General features: G+C 37.6%; 2 protein-coding genes across 2 annotated transcripts in view; both read right to left on the bottom strand.

The window, feature by feature from the left end:
* LOC139713712 (uncharacterized) overlaps positions 1–3,569 on the bottom strand; it is a 33,333-nt gene extending 29,764 nt beyond the window's left edge. The window contains exon 1 of the mRNA XM_071625417.1: positions 3,362–3,569. Coding sequence (XP_071481518.1) covers positions 3,362–3,460 — 99 coding nt within the window. The 5' untranslated portion in view covers positions 3,461–3,569. The remainder of the gene's footprint in view (positions 1–3,361) is intronic.
* An 8,971-nt stretch (positions 3,570–12,540) lies between these two features.
* On the bottom strand, positions 12,541–17,657 carry LOC139713709 (uncharacterized). The gene is made up of 4 exons (XM_071625414.1): positions 17,430–17,657; positions 14,686–14,829; positions 13,490–13,717; positions 12,541–12,812 (listed from the first exon to the last, which is right to left on the bottom strand). Exons 1-4 carry the CDS (start codon positions 17,550–17,552, stop codon positions 12,549–12,551), a joined length of 759 nt encoding a protein of 252 aa, XP_071481515.1. The 5' UTR covers positions 17,553–17,657; the 3' UTR covers positions 12,541–12,548.
* Positions 17,658–19,761: the final 2,104 nt, after the last annotated feature.

A 19,761-nucleotide genomic window follows, 5' to 3' on the forward strand; every position in this document is an offset into this window, starting at 1 on the left:
GAATAGCAAGAAGAGAATATTGCTGTCTTTACTGATGTTTGATTTCCTATGATCTTATAAACTAATAATTCTACTGTAATTCAGGTCATATTCCATATTGAAAATGTTATTCTTATTGGTATTATAGTATCTGTGATAAATGCTTACATTTTGTAAAGATCCCTCACAAACTTATTTTCTCCCCAAATGGAGCAAGTCATGACTTGCATTTTGGTCTTTTTATATCAAATTTTCTGTTTGAAAACTAACAAAAGGAAGAAGAAGAAGAAGAGAAAACTGGATGTAACAATAAATATAATCTCAAAGAGCTAAATTCTTGCTACAGAGCCAGCAAACAAAGCACTTTGGTCAATTTTCGCCATGAATTAATGAACTCAACTCAGGTTTTTGACACTTCTGATATCATACTGCCATACATTTTTCATTATTTCACATGAAATAGGAAAATTATGACATTTTTCATTTTTAATTATGTATTCTTGCAAAATATTGCAACTGGTCATAATAGTTTGCATGTCATTTAAATGGTTTATTTGTGTTCACGTTCTTGGGGAAGGAACACAGATATGAAACAGACAACAACAACAACATATTTGTCAAATTAGTTTAGGTGATGGTGCTATTGCTGTACATGTCTCCCCCTGGCTATACAGAGATCACCATGATGGCATTCTTCTCTTCTTTTTCAGTTAAAATGAAATTGACAAGAAAAACTAATTTGGGTCTCCATCCAATTATTGCTGTGTTGCAATAACTTAGCAGTGATTCCCTTTTAGGGAAAGGGGTATACTTGCTACATTATCAATACAAACATGATTTCTACAATTTTATTTTTGTTTTGCAAATCAATGTAGGAGCTACAACATGGGGATATCATTACCTCATGTATTTCACATATACATCATACTTGTAATGTATGTGGTTATATAATTGATATCTCTGTTGTATGACAATACTTAAAGATACAGTAAGTAAATAGTTTATGTCTGTTTTTAATGAAACGTTAAAGATTTATTTCATTGCACATTATTTCACTAGAAAATGGAACAATTTTCCCTATAAAACAAACTGGTAGGCCTACATGCTAAAGCTCCAAAAAGCCTCGCATCAAATATAATCACACCATGAATAGTAAAAAGCTTATAATACGTCTTAACTTCATGAGGTATAAAGAATGATTTTGAAATTACTTGTACATGATCTAGTTGTGGTTATTGTATATTTGCATACCTGTTAACCAATAAACTTGATGTGCTAATTTTTTCCCTGCTACTGTTTGAATACTATTTTGACATGCAGTCAATCTCAATCCCTTAAGACTTGGAAGTGTGAATCAAGGTTTGCAAAGTGTGCTAATTTATTAATAGTTCAGAATGTAACACAAGCAGAAATCCAAACATGGGATAAAAAATTGAACTTCCTTAACTTCTGGAGGCAATCACATAGCAACTGGCTGCAAAGCAACTGGTTTGGACATTTCAGCAAGCTTACAGACAATGTCCCATTTTCATACTTAGTTATGTCACCAAAGGAACGCAATTTCTTTAGATAATTTCTCTGCATGGAATTCAGTACTTCCAATAGCAAATAAGAGATCACAAGCTAAGCTCACCACTTACATGACAAAAAAAAAAAGAGATATCAATTAACTCCCATGTCTGATTATCTCGTTCCACAACAAGGTTATTTCTGAAACAGAACATTGATATCTTGTTATGTCCAGTTCTTATCTCAACTGACTAGCTATGAGTATATATCTCCGTATATGTAGATTTTTACAGACTTTCAGACTTTTACCAAATGATAAAATGATTGTATGACATAACTTGACACAATGATGAACATAGAGCTGCACAGTAGGGCCTACACTCATGGATGAATATTTTTCTAACTATTTCTGATAATAATAATAATGAGCACATGCCATTACATCCTTCATGAACAAAGAACAGCAAATTGGATATAGGAACCTATACCTCTCTCTCTCTCTCCCTCCCTCTCTCTCTCCCTCTTGTATTTTCAACATTTAGGATATGTTGGTTGTGTTTTTAAAACTATGGGATTTTGTAACCAGGCAACCACAAATTTTTGAATGTGTTACAATCTACTTCTATACACAAGTAGTAGGGCCTACCCATACCTCTTCATATATTAGTACATATCATCCACAGGGTAACTCTTAAGACAAAGTGTATAACAAAGAAATTCAATTGCAAACTCTGACCTTAATGAAGAACATTCCTTTTCAACCTGCATTCCACTACACAATATCAAATGTGAAATGCAGTTCACTTTAGAAAGACTTTAAATCTTTTAAATGTATCAATACAATTCCAAGTAATTGAAAGTGGACACCTGACTACTGATCAGTTTCAGTTGGTAAGATATCCTGCAGACACTGGCAATTTTTTTTTAAGAATCAAAGCTAGTAAGTACACTCTTACATAGAACCATTAACTGGATGCTACTTGGAGCTCCATAATTTTATGCTGAACACTGGTTTTGTTATTGAATGGCCATGACTGAAACATAGGCATCCATAGCAGATATGAAAGATTAAACATGAAATTTACATTCAGTCCAGTTACATTTTCCTTTCCAGATGAATGGTAATTGAGTGTTCTATAGCATATGACATTCCTGCAGGAATCAATCAATCTGCCATAATTTACAAAACTGAAGGAGCCTGGTCTATCCGAACAAAGGGGAGGAGAAGATTGCATACAAAACTGGTTTTATGATAATTTTATATAGGCCTATGTTTTATATAGTTTACCCTACTATTATGCAAGTGTCACATCTTTTGATATAATTCATGGTGTTTAAATTTCAAAATACCAATAAAACAGAAAGCTTTCTTGAAAGACTAAAGAGCCTTGTTAAAAAAAAATAAAGTTGGGCATATTCATACTTGCTATAGTATTGTAAAACCTGTTTTATGATATATAGGCTAGGTCTATGTTTTATATACCGGTAGTTTACCTTGCTATTAGGCAAGTGTCACATCTTTTTATATAATTCATGGTGTTTAAATTTCAAAATACCAATAAAACAGAAAGCTTTCTTGAAAGACTAAAGAGCCTTGTTAAAAAAATAAATAAATAAATTGGGCATATTCATACTTGCTATAGTATTGTATAGGCCGATATGAATCATGCAGCACCCATCAGGTTATTGAAAGACAATGCAACAATTCAACAACAACAAAAAGCAAACAGTAAAAGTTGTATGCCCCAAAGCTGAATTAGCCGATTAGGTTCGGGTCGTTGAAACACTTTTAGGGAGGATACCAAGTGTACGAGAGGAAGACAGAAAATAGGAGAAAAATTAGCTAGAGAAACATGCAAAGTGTAAATCAGACCTTCACTTCAGCCAATCCGAGTCGTTTGGGTGAGATGCCCTTCCAAACCGATGGAGCGAGTCGGATGCCGCACATCAAGCGATTTACCAAAGACGCCATCTCGACAAACTTTCAAGTGTTCGAAGTTCTTAGTTCGGTAGTGGTCTATCTACAGACGATAGCAGGAGGGCTTTCCACCAGCAGCGGCGTGTACCACCAGTACGCAAGCTTTACTCCGAAGAAATCGGCATGGCTCATGACGATCCAGGGTTTTTATACTAGCGGCCCAGTCAAAAGTTGGCAGCACCATGCGTCATCGCGACATGCTCTGTTGCACTTCGGCCGAACTGGCCGCTGGGGGGCGCGTTCGCCGCAATTCCATAAGATTCCGAATATTCTGGGATCGAGGCCACCGTGTAAATATACGGCGGGCGGCGGATATCGACCCGTGACGAAAATTGAGGTCTGCTCTCTACAATCAGGGGGCACTGCACCGAGCTAGTTCTGTGAATGGCCTGTTAATTCTGAGATCATGATTGACCATAATTTACAGTATATGGGCTTCCTAAAGTACAGTTGGCACCATGCAGCTTGTTTCATGTGATTTGTTTGCTTCCCTGTTCGTCTTTTTTCTTTTGTTGCTTTTGTTTGGAGTTTTCTGAATCCATTCCAATGATGCACGCTTCATGATTATGGATGTGTGAAGGAAAAGCGGCCGGTGTTGGCGAACTGCAGCGGACCAAAATGTTCTCTCAAGGTTTAAGTGGAATTGTTTGTTTCCTACACTGCTAAAGATCGACCAGAAATAATGAGATATATTTTCCTTTTAAAGGAAGAAGGGAAGAACATCGATTTATCAGATTCACAGCAGCATACTGGACAGCGTCTCTTTTCTTCTTTCAATATGTTTTGCGTAGGCTTCGTCTTTCGAGATTTGTCATTATTGTTACTTTAGTAAAATAGATGTTGATAGTTTCCTTGGCAAAAACAAATGCTTATTAAGGGATTAGTTGCTTCCTAGCTGTTTTAAAGGCTTCATTTAGATTGATTGGTATGAAACAGATCGCTGGTTTATCAATAGGGGTCTACCTAACATGTCTCAAATGATCATGCCTTTTTGCCAGGAGTTATGACATTCACTTATAATGAAACTGAAATTGGAGTTCTCACTCTTTTATCTTATTTTTTCATCACTATCAGTATCTTCTATTCAGTCCCTTTGTGTCTTTTAAGTCTCTGTATGTTTTTGCCTTCCCTATCAAGTGGTTTTTTTTATCTCTCTCTCTCTTTCTTTCTAGGAACTATTTCTGTAGGTCGTACTGAACAAGAAAAAAAAAATCTGCGCAACTTCCGCAAAGTAAATCGTTGCCATGCAGTGGCGGATCCAGAGGGGGCGCAACCGGCGCACACCCCCCCTTATTTTTCGTTAAAAACAAAAGAAATAAAAAGAAAAAAATGAAATGAAACCCGGAAGTGGCACCAAAAATATTAGTCACCCCCCCCCCCCATCCCCTTTACAGAATTCCTAGATCCGCCCCTGCCATGCATGCTAAATTGGCAAACGTCATCCGTACAGGACGGACTGCCTGTAAAATATTCATTCCCGTTTCCTTCTTTCATATTCTTCACATTTCCCCTCTTTTCTCCAACTCTATTTTTTAAAGTAATGTCATTCTTTTGATATTCTTCCTTAGCGCTCTCTTAACACCACTGAGCCGACGTTCCTTTCACCGCACAGAAGAAACCAGAATCCCTTCTTTTTTCCCTTTTTTTTAACCCATGCTCAGTGCATACCCGAAGAAGTTAGGTGCTTTATCGCAGGTGTATAAGTGGTTCAGGGGAGAGCAATTCTGTGTAGGCATCACTCCTAAATCGCATCGAACCTACGATGACCTAGAGAGCAACAGCTCGCTCTCCTTTTCAATACTTTCGGCAGCTATAATTTAATGTGCAAAGAACAGGAAACGTGAACAAAAATACAGTTGTTATCTTTTATAACCTAAGCATAAATTTGTGCAGACTGCGAAGAGATTCCTCCCAGTCCATGTTACACTTCTCTGATTTCACATCCCGTCTTTTTCACCCCCCCCCTTTTTTTGTCAGAATTGTGGAAACAGACTAGACAGCAGAGGGCGCTCTTACTTTTTAAAGTCGATTATTCATGAAGCTTTTTCTCATGTATTTCCCCATGGACCTAATATACATGGACTGTTCACGGCAGTCTTTCTTTGATGTAATGATCATCACCGACACCTGATTATGTGCATCTTAGTGAGTACATTCAGGTGTCTGGACAATAACGATTGTGTGATCATGTATTACCACTAACAAAAGAATCTTTTCCCTCATTTCAGTCTTGTTTCGGTGATGTGCATTTTTTAGATGGAAATGTCTGAATAAATACAGACGAGGAGGAGCAGCAAACCTGAGATCATTACAAATTATGTCAAAAGATGGGTAATTGCTGATTCGCACATTTCTGCAAGCGCATAAGACCTTGCCTAATGGCAAGATATATCTGTTCTCTACCATAACTGTCCTTTTTTGCTCTGAAATAAGCTGGAGAAAAGTGAAATACATGTTTTGAGATCACAAATGATAATCATTCTGCAAAAATGTTAGCTTTCTTTTAAAAACTGCCTGCTTCTCCAAAGCGAAATTGTTTGAATGTATAATGAAGAGAAATTTAAGAGATATGTGTATGCATATATCTGCATATATGTAGCAAGTGCACTATAGACGATGTGATGTAAAGCACTGTGCAATAAATAAATGGTTCATACAAGCACTATACAAATGTAAGTATTGTATTATTTTTCTCTCACTCACTCACTCTCTCTCTCTCTCTATTCATATATGATCTATATATATATATATATATATATATATATATATATATATATATATATTTATATATATATATACAGTTGAACCTCTCGTATCCGGACAAGTCGGGACCGGGGCTCATCCGGATAAGGGATTTGGCCGGATACGGGAGACTCAATACTTTATACATGTACATATACATACACATGTACTGATGTAGCCCATTGTAGTACCACATGTAGTAATGTGTATACTGCAACCTTTACATTGTTACATTTGGGGATGTTTGGGGATGTTAAAATGTCTGAAGGTAAGCAATTTGGAAGGAAATTTGATGTAATGTATGTTAATCATGTTGGAAGTAATGTGTAATTCATGTGTGTTTGTGTAGGAGTTCTCAAGGAGTTGGGAATCCCCCTTTCCTCCCGTAATTATTAAAAAAAATAAATAAATGAAGGCGAGATTGCGTCTGTATAATAGAGAGATCCGGATAAGACCAGGCGTCCACTAGGGCGCGGACAAGACGCGGACAAGCCCCGGAATGCAAATTTGGTATTCCGCACTCCTTCGGGAACCTGTCCGCACGTTCCTGAACGTGTCCGCTCACTGTCCTAAACATGTCCGGGCGTTTCCGCACCTTCGGGAGAGAGAAAAATTTCCGCGTCCAAATTTTGATCGAGACCAAAATTTGGACGCGGAAATGAACTTCCTGACACCTTCGGCGACTTGTCCTGACGATGTCCTGAGGATGTCCCGCTTGTCCGGAACCCTTCCGCTCCTTCCGCATACGCTCCGGAAAGAATCCCGTGGTGTGGGGAAGCTTCCCGAATGAAAGCGGAAGACACCAGGAATGTTTTAGGACAGCGCGGAGCCGATGCGGATCTATATATGCAAGTGTCCGGAACCGATGCGGAAATTTTGTGATCCAGACACGAAAATGTCGACACTTTCCGCGAGCGTCATGCCAATGAAACGCAAAATGAGCAAGAAGGGAGGCGAGGCCCCCATGCAAATATCCCCATCACAGGCACACCTTTCGTCTAGTGATGAAGAACAGGTAAATCTAAGGAATTTCCGGTCCCAGAAGGCAAAGAAGAAGGTAGTAGAGACTGTGCCAAAGCAACCAGAAAGAAGTGAAATCAGCCCCCTAACTTCCTAGTAAGTTTGTTTTGATTTGATCTTTTCAGAAATTATTTTTCATCTGAGTGACTTTCCTGGTTCCTATTACTTACTATAGTACATTTTCCTTTGTGTTGTTTTCGTATTTTATTTGCAAACAAACTAGGTTGTTCTATGTGACAGCCCAGCTGAAAAATCACAAAAGTGCGTGGAAGTACACTCAGAAAAAAAAAGCATAGAATTTTTGGCTAAATGTTAATGTATCATATAAACATGAACAAGTTGTTATTCATGCGTAAATGCTTTCTAATGATACAACATAATATTAGAACAAAAGACAAATTCATCACACTAAAAAGCATGAATTCAAATTGCAAAGATATACCTGTGGTCTCATTACAATGTAATGTCTTTGAAGCCCAAAATAACAATGAAAGCTAAAGATGATGGAGGAAAATGAAGAATTTTCTGTCACTTCAAAATTCAAGTGAAATGAGAGAAAAAGCAATAAATCATAAACTCCAAAAATTAAATCAAATTTCTGTCTTTCTTTTGTTTTTTGCTGAGTGTATATATTAAAGTACACATTAAGCATCACAAATCAGTTCAGAAATATTCTTTACCTGAATGATTTTCGTAGTTGTTATTACCTTATACTTTCTTCTTTTCTTTTTGTTTTAATTACAAATAAACTCGATTGTCCAATTTGACAGCCCAGTTGAACCCCCCCCCCAAAAAAAAAGTAAAAGTATAGGTTGAAAATATTTCCCCCATTTTTACACTTCATTGAAAATAGGCTAGTAAGCTCTAAGCATGAAAAAAAAATTCTCGGACTTGAAAATGTTCAAAAGTGATCAAAATAAGAGAGGGTTAGAGATGCACAAGGGTAAAAATCAGAGAAAGAAAAACAAATTTAATGATTAGGATCATTTTGGCATGCTCTACAGAAGTATCAGGCAAAACATGTCTACTTCACGATGGATAAAGCACAGGTCTAAAAAAAGGGAATAAAGAATATATATATATATATATATAAGTAACAAAACTGCAACAAAGTTCATGCTGTATTCATCAACAGTTTCTTTCTTGTGAAGAAATAAACCGTTGGTGAATACACCATGAACTTTACAAAGTTCATGCTGTATTCACCAACGGTTTATTTCTTGTGAAGAAATAAATCGTTGGTGAATACAGCATGAACTTTGTTGCAGTTTTGTTACTTATCTTTTTATCTTTCCCACACGTGGACTACCTTATCAACATGATTATATGTACATATATATATATATATATATATATATATATATATGTATATACATTTACATTTTTTATGTATATTATATATATATATATATATATATATATGGTTCAAAAAGTTTGAGAATATTATCCATGTGACTAGGCAGAGAAAATTGTTCTCCCAGATGAGACAAATCCAAAAAAAAAAAAAAAAAAAAAAATGAGTCGTCAGCCGACATGTAGACAATCCTATTCTTCGACTTTCGGTGGTCACATTTATCAAATAATATTGACTAATCATATTAATATAATATCAGCCGCTACTGCGGAAGCACAACAAGGAGCATCAATGACGGCTAGCAGTCAAATGAGGAAAAGTCAAAGTCAGCGCCAAATTTATACCTTTCCATTTTCCTGGTGTTGTCCGCAGTTTGTCCGCATGCCTAACTTGTGTTGTCCGGAAGGCATCCTGATTGTCCGCGTTCATTCCTGGTGTAATCCTAGATGTTTCCGCGCTGCCCGGCTACGATTAGCATATTACGAGGTATTTCGCGCTCTTGCGGAGTGATTCCTAGGAATGTCTGCAGTCAGTCCGCGGACAGTCCGCGGACAGTCCGCGGACAGTCCTAGGAATGTCCCAGGACAAGCCGATTCACAAAGTTATTCCGCGCCTGTCGCGGACAGGATGCCGAAATAACAAAATTTGCTTCCGCAACCCTTCCGGGGCTTGTCCGCGCCCAAGTGGACGTCCGCCCTAAAGGGAGGCCGGATAAGAGAGGTTCAACTGTATATATATATATATGTATAGGCATCAATGAATATGAATAAACAATAAAATAAAGTATATATATATATATATATATATATATATATATATATATATACACATATACATACATACATACATATATACATATATGTGTACACACACATATGGTAGATACATGTGCATGCAGACAAATCTGTTAACATTCACATATTCATTCAAATGGCAAAGTAACATGAATCCATATCGCAGCCCCTCTCAGTTTTCACTGCACTCTTAGACTAAAATCTAGGTCTAAAACATCGCAACAAAGGACATAGAAGACCTGTCAAAACCTAGAGCATAAACTTGACAAATAGGGAAAAAATGATGAAGTTGCACACAGGCAAATCTTGACAGGTTATTGCCTTTAATTGCCTTACATTTGTCAATGAATACTTATGACATGAAAACAAACATATATAGCAAACAAAATACTGTAAGTATTAGAAAACCACCATTCACTTTGCCAAATGTCCCTTGATTACTCTTGATCACCTTTGTACAATTCATACATATATTCAAAATTGAATACTGCTCGGTAGTATACAGTGATGTACACAGTGATACGTACACTATTTCTCGAATTACAGGGGAATTTACATAAAAATATATATATCTGAATGAATGCAGCAAAATACGTGCAAAACGTAAGTGAAGTTGGAGGAAAATCAGACAATCCATGAAAAAGAGAAGTGCAACAATTTGTGATGTCACATGATGATATAAAGGAAATAAAAGAGAAGTTCTCAAAATAATCCTTTAAGTTATAAATCAAATTGAAAAAAAAAGATGTTATTGTACAAAGTTACTAAAATAGTCTGACATTAAAGGACAAGTTCACCTTCATAAACATAAGGATTGAGAGAATGTAGCAATATTAGTAAAACACATCATTGAAAGTTTGAGGAAAATCAGACAATCCGTTCAAAAGTTATGACTTTTTGAAGTTTTTGTGCAGGACCCGCTGGATGAGAAGACTACTGCAGTGTATGAATAACTTAGATGTCACATGCGTAAAACAATAAAAGGAAAATATAAAGAGAATTTCACAAAATTCCATCTTTTGAAAAAAGTACACATTCCCCTGACTCGTTACCGACAAATGTTATGGGTAATATTATTCCCCCTGCCTTTAGAAAGAGGCAAGTCAAGTGCTCTTTTATTATGCGAAAAAATTGAAAATATGTTGAATTTTCTTTTACATTTTCTTTATACTGTTGTACGCATATGACTCACAAGCTGTAGAAGTCTCCTCATCCAGCGGTACCAACACAAAAATTAAAAAAATTAATAACTTCTGCATCGATTGTCCAATTTTCCTCAAACTTTCACTGATGTGTTCTACTAATATTGTTGCATTTTCTCAATCCTTATGTTTATGAAGGTGAACTTGTCCTTTAATATTACTGTCCCTGCCCTCTACACTATCATATTGTTTTCCTACAGTGATATCACAAATTGTTGTGGTCTTCATATGGAGTGATGAGGGCACATGGATTTCTCAAAAACTTGAAATTTACTTTTGAACGGATTGTGTGAATACAATCACCCTTCACTGATGTGTAGTACGTCACAGCGTTCTCAAAATCAAGATTTCCAGTTGGGATTATTTCCCCATTAATTGCCATTCTACCTATCACTCAAAGATTTCCCTTCACAATCTCTAACAAATCAATAATCACTCTTATTCATGATTTTCCTTCACAACCTGCAACAAAAAAAGTCACACCTTTACATTTGGGACAAAATAGGATACATGTAAAATAAGCAGCAAAACAAAGCGAATCCAATTACAGCAATATCATATTCAAATGTGTGAATGTCATTGAGAATGAGTTCAAAGATATCTCATTTGGGCAAGATTCTTGAATCAGCTCTAAAGATGATTTCAGATTTTCCTATGAATAGTTTGCTCCACAAGGTGTGTTAAATATTACATATACGTTATAACGCTTGGTATGACAAGTATGACAACAACAAAATCTTGCTTATCTAGGCCTAGAGGCCATCTCGTGTACAAAATATTTGGTACCTGGATACAATGGACGAAGAGGCCAACCAACCAACCAACTAATAAACGACACACTGACTCCACTATAACCTATCTAAACCTTTGTTTGGCCGAGGAAAACATTTAGATGAATGTACCTTGCCGTTTTCTGTATCAATGTGCCATTATTGCTTTTTTTTTCTCCCAACTTTTTCATGTACGTATGGATAAAAGCAAGAAACATTGATGCTATCATTGCCATTTCTCTGTAGTTTGTCACATTACTGATAGTCAGACCAGTACAAAAAGACATGGTACACATGTAAGGGCTGTTCACAATTATCAACATTTTTACAAGCGTACAAACTGTACGCCGGGTGGGGAGGGGGTCAACACCCGGCGTATGCTTTCCAATTTCGAAAAATGTTGATCCATATTCTCGCGCCCATTCCGTCTGATCACGGCCTCTCGTCTCGCTCGCGTGTGCTAGTATTCCCGGGCGCCCACAATGCAAGAAGTAGAACACAAATACAAGCATGAAAATGCCCAGTGCGTGACCAGAAATATCCCACTCGGTATCCACCAAAGAGCGTACAACCCTTTGGTTGCTAAAGCACCAGGATGAGGAGGGACACAAACTGAAAAAAAGGCAGACCAAACAAGAACTGGACACAGTGAAAATAATGCGAACAAAAAATCAACATTTTTCTCCGTACACTTTAATGGGGGAGGGAGGGGGGTCTTGAAAAGTGTATGGTTTGTACACTTGTGAAAATGTTGATAATTGTGAATGACCCCTTACAAAGATTGCCTCATTAAACAGTGCTACATACAATGTATTCATTGAAGTGATTACCATATTTCCTAGGCACTCATTATGAGGTATATCGCTGATCGACAAACCTTTATATCTTCTCAAAAAAAGAGGTCCCTTTGCTATTCCCTGATCAAGAATCACAAGTATTCCTATCTTGGAACAAGTTGAGGTCTGCAAGGACATTTTAGAAGTGAAAAATGAACTCTCATGATCCATAATTTTATGACAGCTGGAAATATATAGCATACTCATACTCTCAAAATATAATGATCACTGCAAGTCAACCATCCTCATATAGAGTACTGGTGACAAGTTGTCATATTGTACTACCAGTACTTGAAAGGCAATGATCCTATGACATCACATCATTTTTAAAAGACAGACTGAAAGATCCTTTCACATGGACGGACTATTTCTTCTCCCTGGGAACCCGTCCAAGCAAGTGGAACTCTTTGTTTGGCTTCATATCAAAGAGGTGGGCCATACGATTGGACAGTGCAAAGAATGCAGCCACACTGCCAATCTGGAAGGCATCGTCTCGGTCCAGACCGTGTGCTTGCAGGTTGGCAAAGTGGGCATCGGTGATTGGCTCATTTGTGCACACAGCCATGGCCAGGTCCAGTATGGCGCGCTGGCGATCATCGAGCTCTGCTGCACGCCAATTGGCTGCAACCTGCAGGGGTTTAAAAATAATAATTGCAAAGAGTTCCTGGTCATTCCATCATGTGATCTAGAGTATAGCGCCCCCCCCCCCCTTTTTGGCACAATACATAGGGTGTAACCACTTTTGGCCACCCCCCCCCCCCCCACTATTTATCTTCTTTTCTTTTTTTTACCAGGCTGATGAAATCTGAAAGTGGGAGTGCAGGTAAGGTCTTCTTGGTTTTTTATTTTTGTTTGCTTGTCAGCTGAAAAAACCCCGGAAGTGGAATTAAAAAGTTGCGCTGAAGACCGTTTTTTTTTTTTTTTTTGCTCGTTAGCTGATGACATCCGGAAGTGGAATTAGAAAGTTGCGCTGAAGACCATTTTTTTTTTGCTTGTTAGCTGATGAATCCCAGAGGTGGCACCAGAAATATAAACTGCCCCCCAACACAACGTGGCGCCAGCCGCGTATAGTTTGATCTAATGCATATCTAAAAGGGGGGGGGGGGGAGGGTGTGTTACTCTTTCTGAGAGAATTGCATTCAATATGGAGTTACATAAACCAAGGCAAACTTCCCAACAAATAAAAAGATTATTCCATCTGAGGGAAAACAAAAAACAAAAAAACCCTCCCTACATGGTTACGATACATAGCCATAGCTGTGCCAAAAAGATGAAGATCTAAATAGTATCATTACTGAGTTTTACCTGGTCTGCAAGAACTGGATTTTTACTGTAGACTCTGTGAAGTGCTCCGTGGGCAACGATGCAGTACATGCAGTTGTTGGCGGCACTCGTTGCCACGACGATGAGTTCCTTGTCAGCCTTGGTAAGGTTCCCGCTGTCCACCATCAACATGTTGTGGTATTGAAAGAATGCGCGGAAAGAGTCTGGATGGTAGGAGTACGCCTTGAAGACATTTGGCAGAAAACCACTCTCCGGGGAAGATGGAAGAAAAAAAAAGAAGCAAGGACATTAGATATTTTGCATCCGTAAAGTCACAACACAAATGTTAGAAATGAAGTTCATAGCTTTTCAAGTCAAATAAACAAGACAATACTAGATTACCATGGTAGGTTTGTATACGAAGATGACTCTAGAAGACTCTTTATCTGTCATTGAAAACTACTAGACTTCCCGTTATATTACGCATCAATGTTTCACAATCTGTATGACCATGTCAAACCACTTTGACAATGGCGAGCATTATCAATTGAAATGTAAAACAGATACGCACAATCTCTCCCAATATTTTCTTCATTCAGATGATCATAGTGAATATGTATTTGTGACAGGCAAGGAAGCTTTTATATATATATACATGGTGTATATACATAATACATATATTATATATAGCAGGGCTCGACACTAACGGTGGCCCGGTGGCCCAGGGCCACCAAAATTGAAAGTTGGGCCACCAAATTTCAAAAAAGGGCAAATTTGGTGGCCCGCCTCGGGCCACCAATTTTTTTTGAAAAGTACGTCAATTAATTCGTAACTTTTTGCGCCGGAAATTAGCAGTTATATTTGTTTAAAGGATGGATGAAAAGGACTGAATGAGTGCCTGAGAGTGAGTGTTGCGAGTTTGTTGAGGTTCATTTATGAGTAGATGTATGTCCAACTTCCATTTCTTACTATGACTGGATAAAACTTAGATATTTGACTCAATAAAAAAAACCAGGACTTTTAATGTTTTTTATTGTTTTTTTTTCGGGGCCACCAAAAATTTGAAATTGAGGATTTTGGTGGCCCCATCGGGCCACCAAACAAAAAAGTTAGTGTCGAGCCCTGTATATACATATTATATCAACATGCATTTAAAAAGCCTCAGCAACATCCACACAGTCCTCTCTCCCAGCATCCTCAAGGAACAGGATGCAGGAAGAAAGCAAAATATGACCTACCTTCTCTTCAACGACATTCATGGCCTCTTGGAGGTCTTCCGGCAGAGTCTTGCGATCAGGAAGTGGGAAGCGACAGCTGTCAGCATCATCATTCCTCCTACAAGATGTGTGAACAGATCTTGCTCCTACACACATTGCCGGTATCTGGAGGATAAAGACAAATCAAAAACTGAAAAAGAATCCATTTATCCACCTGGGACAAAATTTTGATTTCACATGTTTGCAATTATGTCCAGCAAACTCACTTTTGTGGATTTCCTAGATATGGTTTATTGCATCAATATTTTGATATGTCCTGCATGATTGTTGAAAGGATTTATTCAATAACAGCCCTGCAGCTGATGGCTTCACATGCAATTTTAGTCACACAGTATTGTGCAAAACAAACAAAACTCTCTCCTCACAGTACTAAAGATCTGCATCACAACTGATACTTCAATTGTTTGACATAGTCCTCAACCTTTAATTGATTTGGTCCAGACCACAAAGTACATTGCAGGAAGCAAAGTGTTTTTTTTTTAAGTAAAAACTTCAGATATCAAAAAAAAGGAAGTAGATGATTATGTAAATGAATGCACAATGAGTCAATCAAAGATTGGCCTGATATTCACATAAATGTGTAATGTATACTGTCTATATTTGACATCTTGAATCAGTTAGTATACCTAACATAATATCAGTGAAAGCAACAACAAAAAAAAATCAACTCAATAGAAACTTCTAAATTGCAGACCATTTGAAAAGTCAGTTTTGCAGAATTCTTTAAAGTCCTTGTAAGTTATATCTAAATGGTAATCTTGCAGTACTCCTTTGTAGATTTTCCAAAATAAAGCCAAAATATCATACACTCAATTTATTATTATTATTATTATCATTATTATCATTATTATTACTATCATTATCATTTATTCGGCAATTCAACATACAATACAAGCGGACATAAAATACAAACAGAAAATCGTATTACATGATATAAAAATTGTGGTGATTCCAGGTGCATGCCGCAGGTTGCCAGGGGAGGAAAAGGCAAACTTAATCACCTAGGCTCAAGACCTTCCTCCCCGACCAGTGCATGCATCCAGAATCAGCTATATCAATGTTAAAGTTACACAGTTGCAAACATTATCAAATAATATATTATTACACAAAAATGCACTGCATTCAAATACAAATTTGACAAGAACTATCACTGAATATGACCGATGCCCCACCCTGACCTAATGGTGTTAGCTCATCCAGCAAAACTGGTGATTTGATGTTCTTTCGAAAAAACAAACCCCAAAACAAACAAACAAAGTATTATTGTGGTACCATGGCAGTACATTGCCCAACGATGATCAAAAACATATTCTGCTCATTTCAAAACTGATCATTCTGTTTCTGATAGGAATACAGTTTAATCTTAATAGCGGGTTTATTGTTTTCCTCTGAGTTAATAAACCTCATGGCAGGGTGCTACATAATTTATTTTTTTTTACATATATTTTTTTTAAACTTGCTTTGTCAGGCAAGCAGACTTTCAAATTATTGCAGAACACTTGCCCAAACAAGAATTTTACTTGCCAGAAAAGAAAGTTCAAAAATGAAAAAGAAAATGACACAAAAACTCCCTTGTACGTCAAGAGCCTGATAAAACACAATCATTATTCGAATAAGCAGCACACGTTGATTCACGCACAATTTAATAAACACATTAAAGTAACAAACTTGGTTTCGACATCGAGTGTTGGTGTTGTTTTGCATTGGGGCTTTTCCATGTAGGCCTATAAAGTGTTGGAAAGTTTCTAAAATGAAATTAAAATGTGTTGCGCACAGTGCATCACTAAATTTAAATAGTCATCACCTTTGCCTTTGGCCTTCTGTGGGCTTGACGGAGGAATAGTGAAAAAAGGTGCCTTCGAAACTTTTTGTTTGCCCAATTTGAGCATTTTTTTTCTCATTGTTCTAAAACACTTGCCTGACTTTGATTTTCACTTGCCCCAGGCAATCGGGCAAGTGCTCATCTAAGGTGTAGGTTTATCAATGCAAAGTATAACTATAAACTGTTTATCTTTGTCATCTTGCCGTGTTGTCACTGCACATCCCATCCCACTTCAGTTCACTTCAAAGCTGCTTCATCGCAAGTTTCACAAAGTCAAGAAAGGTGCCTTTTTATGTTTTTGATGCTAGATACCAAAAGCGGGACATGTGGCGCAACATCACAACAAAAGATTCAACTGTTTTACGCAACGAACAAGTACATAATTACGCTTATGACATATGTCAATTGATATCAAACCCTGCCCTGGTTTAAATTTAATGTTTAATTGGTAGGAATTTGGAGTGATTTTTTTAATCTCTCTCTATACTCAAGATTATAGTCTAGTCTCTAGCTGTCTGCTGCACAGCTGCATGCCGCGTGCGTGTGCAAGAAACAGCAACTTGAACAAGTATTGAAGTAAAAAGTATTGTAATCTGACCATACATCGACTCATTATATTTACATTTATATACAGCGTTGAAATAGAGCGGGTATACTTTTATAATTCTATAGTAAGGCTGCCCTATAGTAATAGCAGTAACAGAGTTTCTAACACATGACAATGCTTTTGCTGTTCGATTTTTGTTTGTATCAAACTTCGTGATTTTGTCTATCGAGGCGTGGCGAACTTCGTCACGCTACCCTGGCTACGCTAAACGCTATGCGTAGAAAGCCGGCTGCTTGCTGCGCCGTAATGGTAACCGAAGTGAACCGTGGGCCCTACCTGGATCTGTTGCTGACGAGACATGCATGTCCGATGTCGGGTGACCACTACTCTCGCTGATGCAAAGGAAGAAGCCAGTCGATTGTACACAAAAGAAGATGTCATCCTCATACAAGCAGCCATTTTTTCACAACTTGCAGCAACGTAGGAGAGAGGTTTGCAAAATGCCCCACACACTCGTACAGTTACAACGACTTCAGCATAATGTAGATTATATAGGCCTGCATTCACCCATGTCACGCACTGGTAACATATCACATATCACAGCTCTTAGAAGTAAGTGGGATGAACGTTTATTAAACTATGGAATGCAATATGTAAAAAAAAAAAAATCGTTATTTGCAATCTATCTTAATCCTTCTCTCAAAGCATATACGATTCATGCTGGTAAATCTGTTTCATGTACATAATTGTACTCAAGTCACAATAATCATGGAAACTCTGGAAAGATCTTCCATTGTATTAAACATCGATCTTGGGATTCAGTCAGTAAACAGTCTGATCAATCAGTTCGAATACATATATCGCGCTCCATACCATTCGGGAGGGGTGGGGTGGGTGAAGCCAAGGAGAACCCGAGGCTTCAAGTTTGATAGGCAAATATACAACCACGTAAAAATATAAACAGTGGAGTTATAAAGATAAATCGGGTGAAAAAAAATGTGCCAGGTTAACTACTGGATCTGAGGTAAAAGTCGGAGAAAGTTGAACATAAGGCCAAATATTTCATCTTATTGCTGTCACTGACACGTAGACCGTTCAGTTCAGTTCAGTTCGATTTTATATCGAGAGAATTTTTTTATAGGAGAATTTTTGAAAATCTGTGTGTGATAATGGCGTTTTCTTGCATCTAAACCAATACTATTTTTGGTATAGAGGTCATCGCCAAATTACCCCCCCCCCCCCCCATGATGGTCCCCGGATATTTTTTTTTTTTTTTTTTTTTTTGGGGGGGGGGGGGGAGTTGCAACCCCCACCCCCCACCCCCCACCCCCCCCCCCTCTAGATCCGCTTCTGGTGTATCTGACCACAGAATAGGAAAAAAAAAACATGACATTCATAGTATCATAATCACAATCTTTAAGGTATAAACATAACAATGAGATCAAAGGAATCGAGGATACGTGCACTTGTTTCAGAATAATGGAGGAAGAAAAAACATGCAGGAGCCTGCCGTCTTTAAGCACATGCTTGATAGTGATGGTTGCAGCCTCAGAAACTCAAAAAGGAAATAAGAAACATCATAACACATTTACAAAATGGGCAATTTCCCATTGAAATACTTTGTGCTAATTTTGTGGCGTCCGCAAGGGGATGCCAGTGGAATAAAAACGAAAAAGAAAAAGAAAAAGCAACATGTGCAGAGTAGTGAATAAAGTGCATTAAGTGCAGTGAAAATTGCTTTTATTAATTATTACTATAAATCAAGTAAAACAAATTTTATGGATGTGAGTAATATGTATTACATGGTTGTGGACATACATGTGTTTATGTTAAATGTATTTGTGTGTGTGTGTTTGTGTGAGTGTGCGTGTCGTGCAGCATCGTACAACATATTTTGTTACAGGCCTAACATATAATTATGATCTTTAACCCGTTATTGATGAGTCACTCTGATATGTTTGCTAGAGATATCGGCCCTCTGAAGATCAGGAAACGGGGGGGGGGCTGTTGGGGCTTGAGTCCACCCCCCCCCCCCCCCGTTTTGGCTGAAAAAAATCTGAAAACATAATGGGGAAAAATAACGAAGTACGATTCGTCGAGAGAAATCCGACGCGAGGGGATTCTTCCAATCAAAGCGCGGGGGGGGGGGTACTGGACCCACAGCCACCACCCCTTAAAAAGAAGAAGAAGAAGAAGAAGAAGAAGAAGAAGAAGAAGAAGAAGAAGAAGAAGAAGAAGAGGAGGAAGAAGAAGAAGAAGAAGAAGAAGAAGAAGAAGAAGAAGAAGAAGAAGAAGAAGAAGAAGAACAACAACAACAACAAAGTTCAGCGGCCCCTGTATTTTATCATCACCTTTTATCCTGATCTGAAGGAATGATAATGATAATGACAAGTAATACATATTAGTATAGGGATACACAATTGCAAGACTGAATAAATTTTAGGCTGGCTAACGCAATCAGATTTGGTGCCTACTTTTTTTTCTGTTAGATTACTGTTCAGAGACTGTCAGACGGCGATTAGCGGCGGTGGTGTTGAATTTACTCTGAATTATTTATTTTGTTTTAGGCCTATTTATTCTATACTGCAGGGTTGGCATGTTCAGTTTTGTAAAAACTTGTTTAAAGCCTCAATTTGACTACTCATTACATGTACTTGATATTTGTATG

The sequence above is a fragment of the Diadema antillarum genome, unplaced genomic scaffold (genome assembly GCF_040938485.1).
Source record: "Diadema antillarum isolate AM-2024a unplaced genomic scaffold, OU_Dant_1.0 seq00002037_RagTag, whole genome shotgun sequence".
Taxonomy (NCBI): domain Eukaryota; kingdom Metazoa; phylum Echinodermata; class Echinoidea; order Diadematoida; family Diadematidae; genus Diadema; species Diadema antillarum.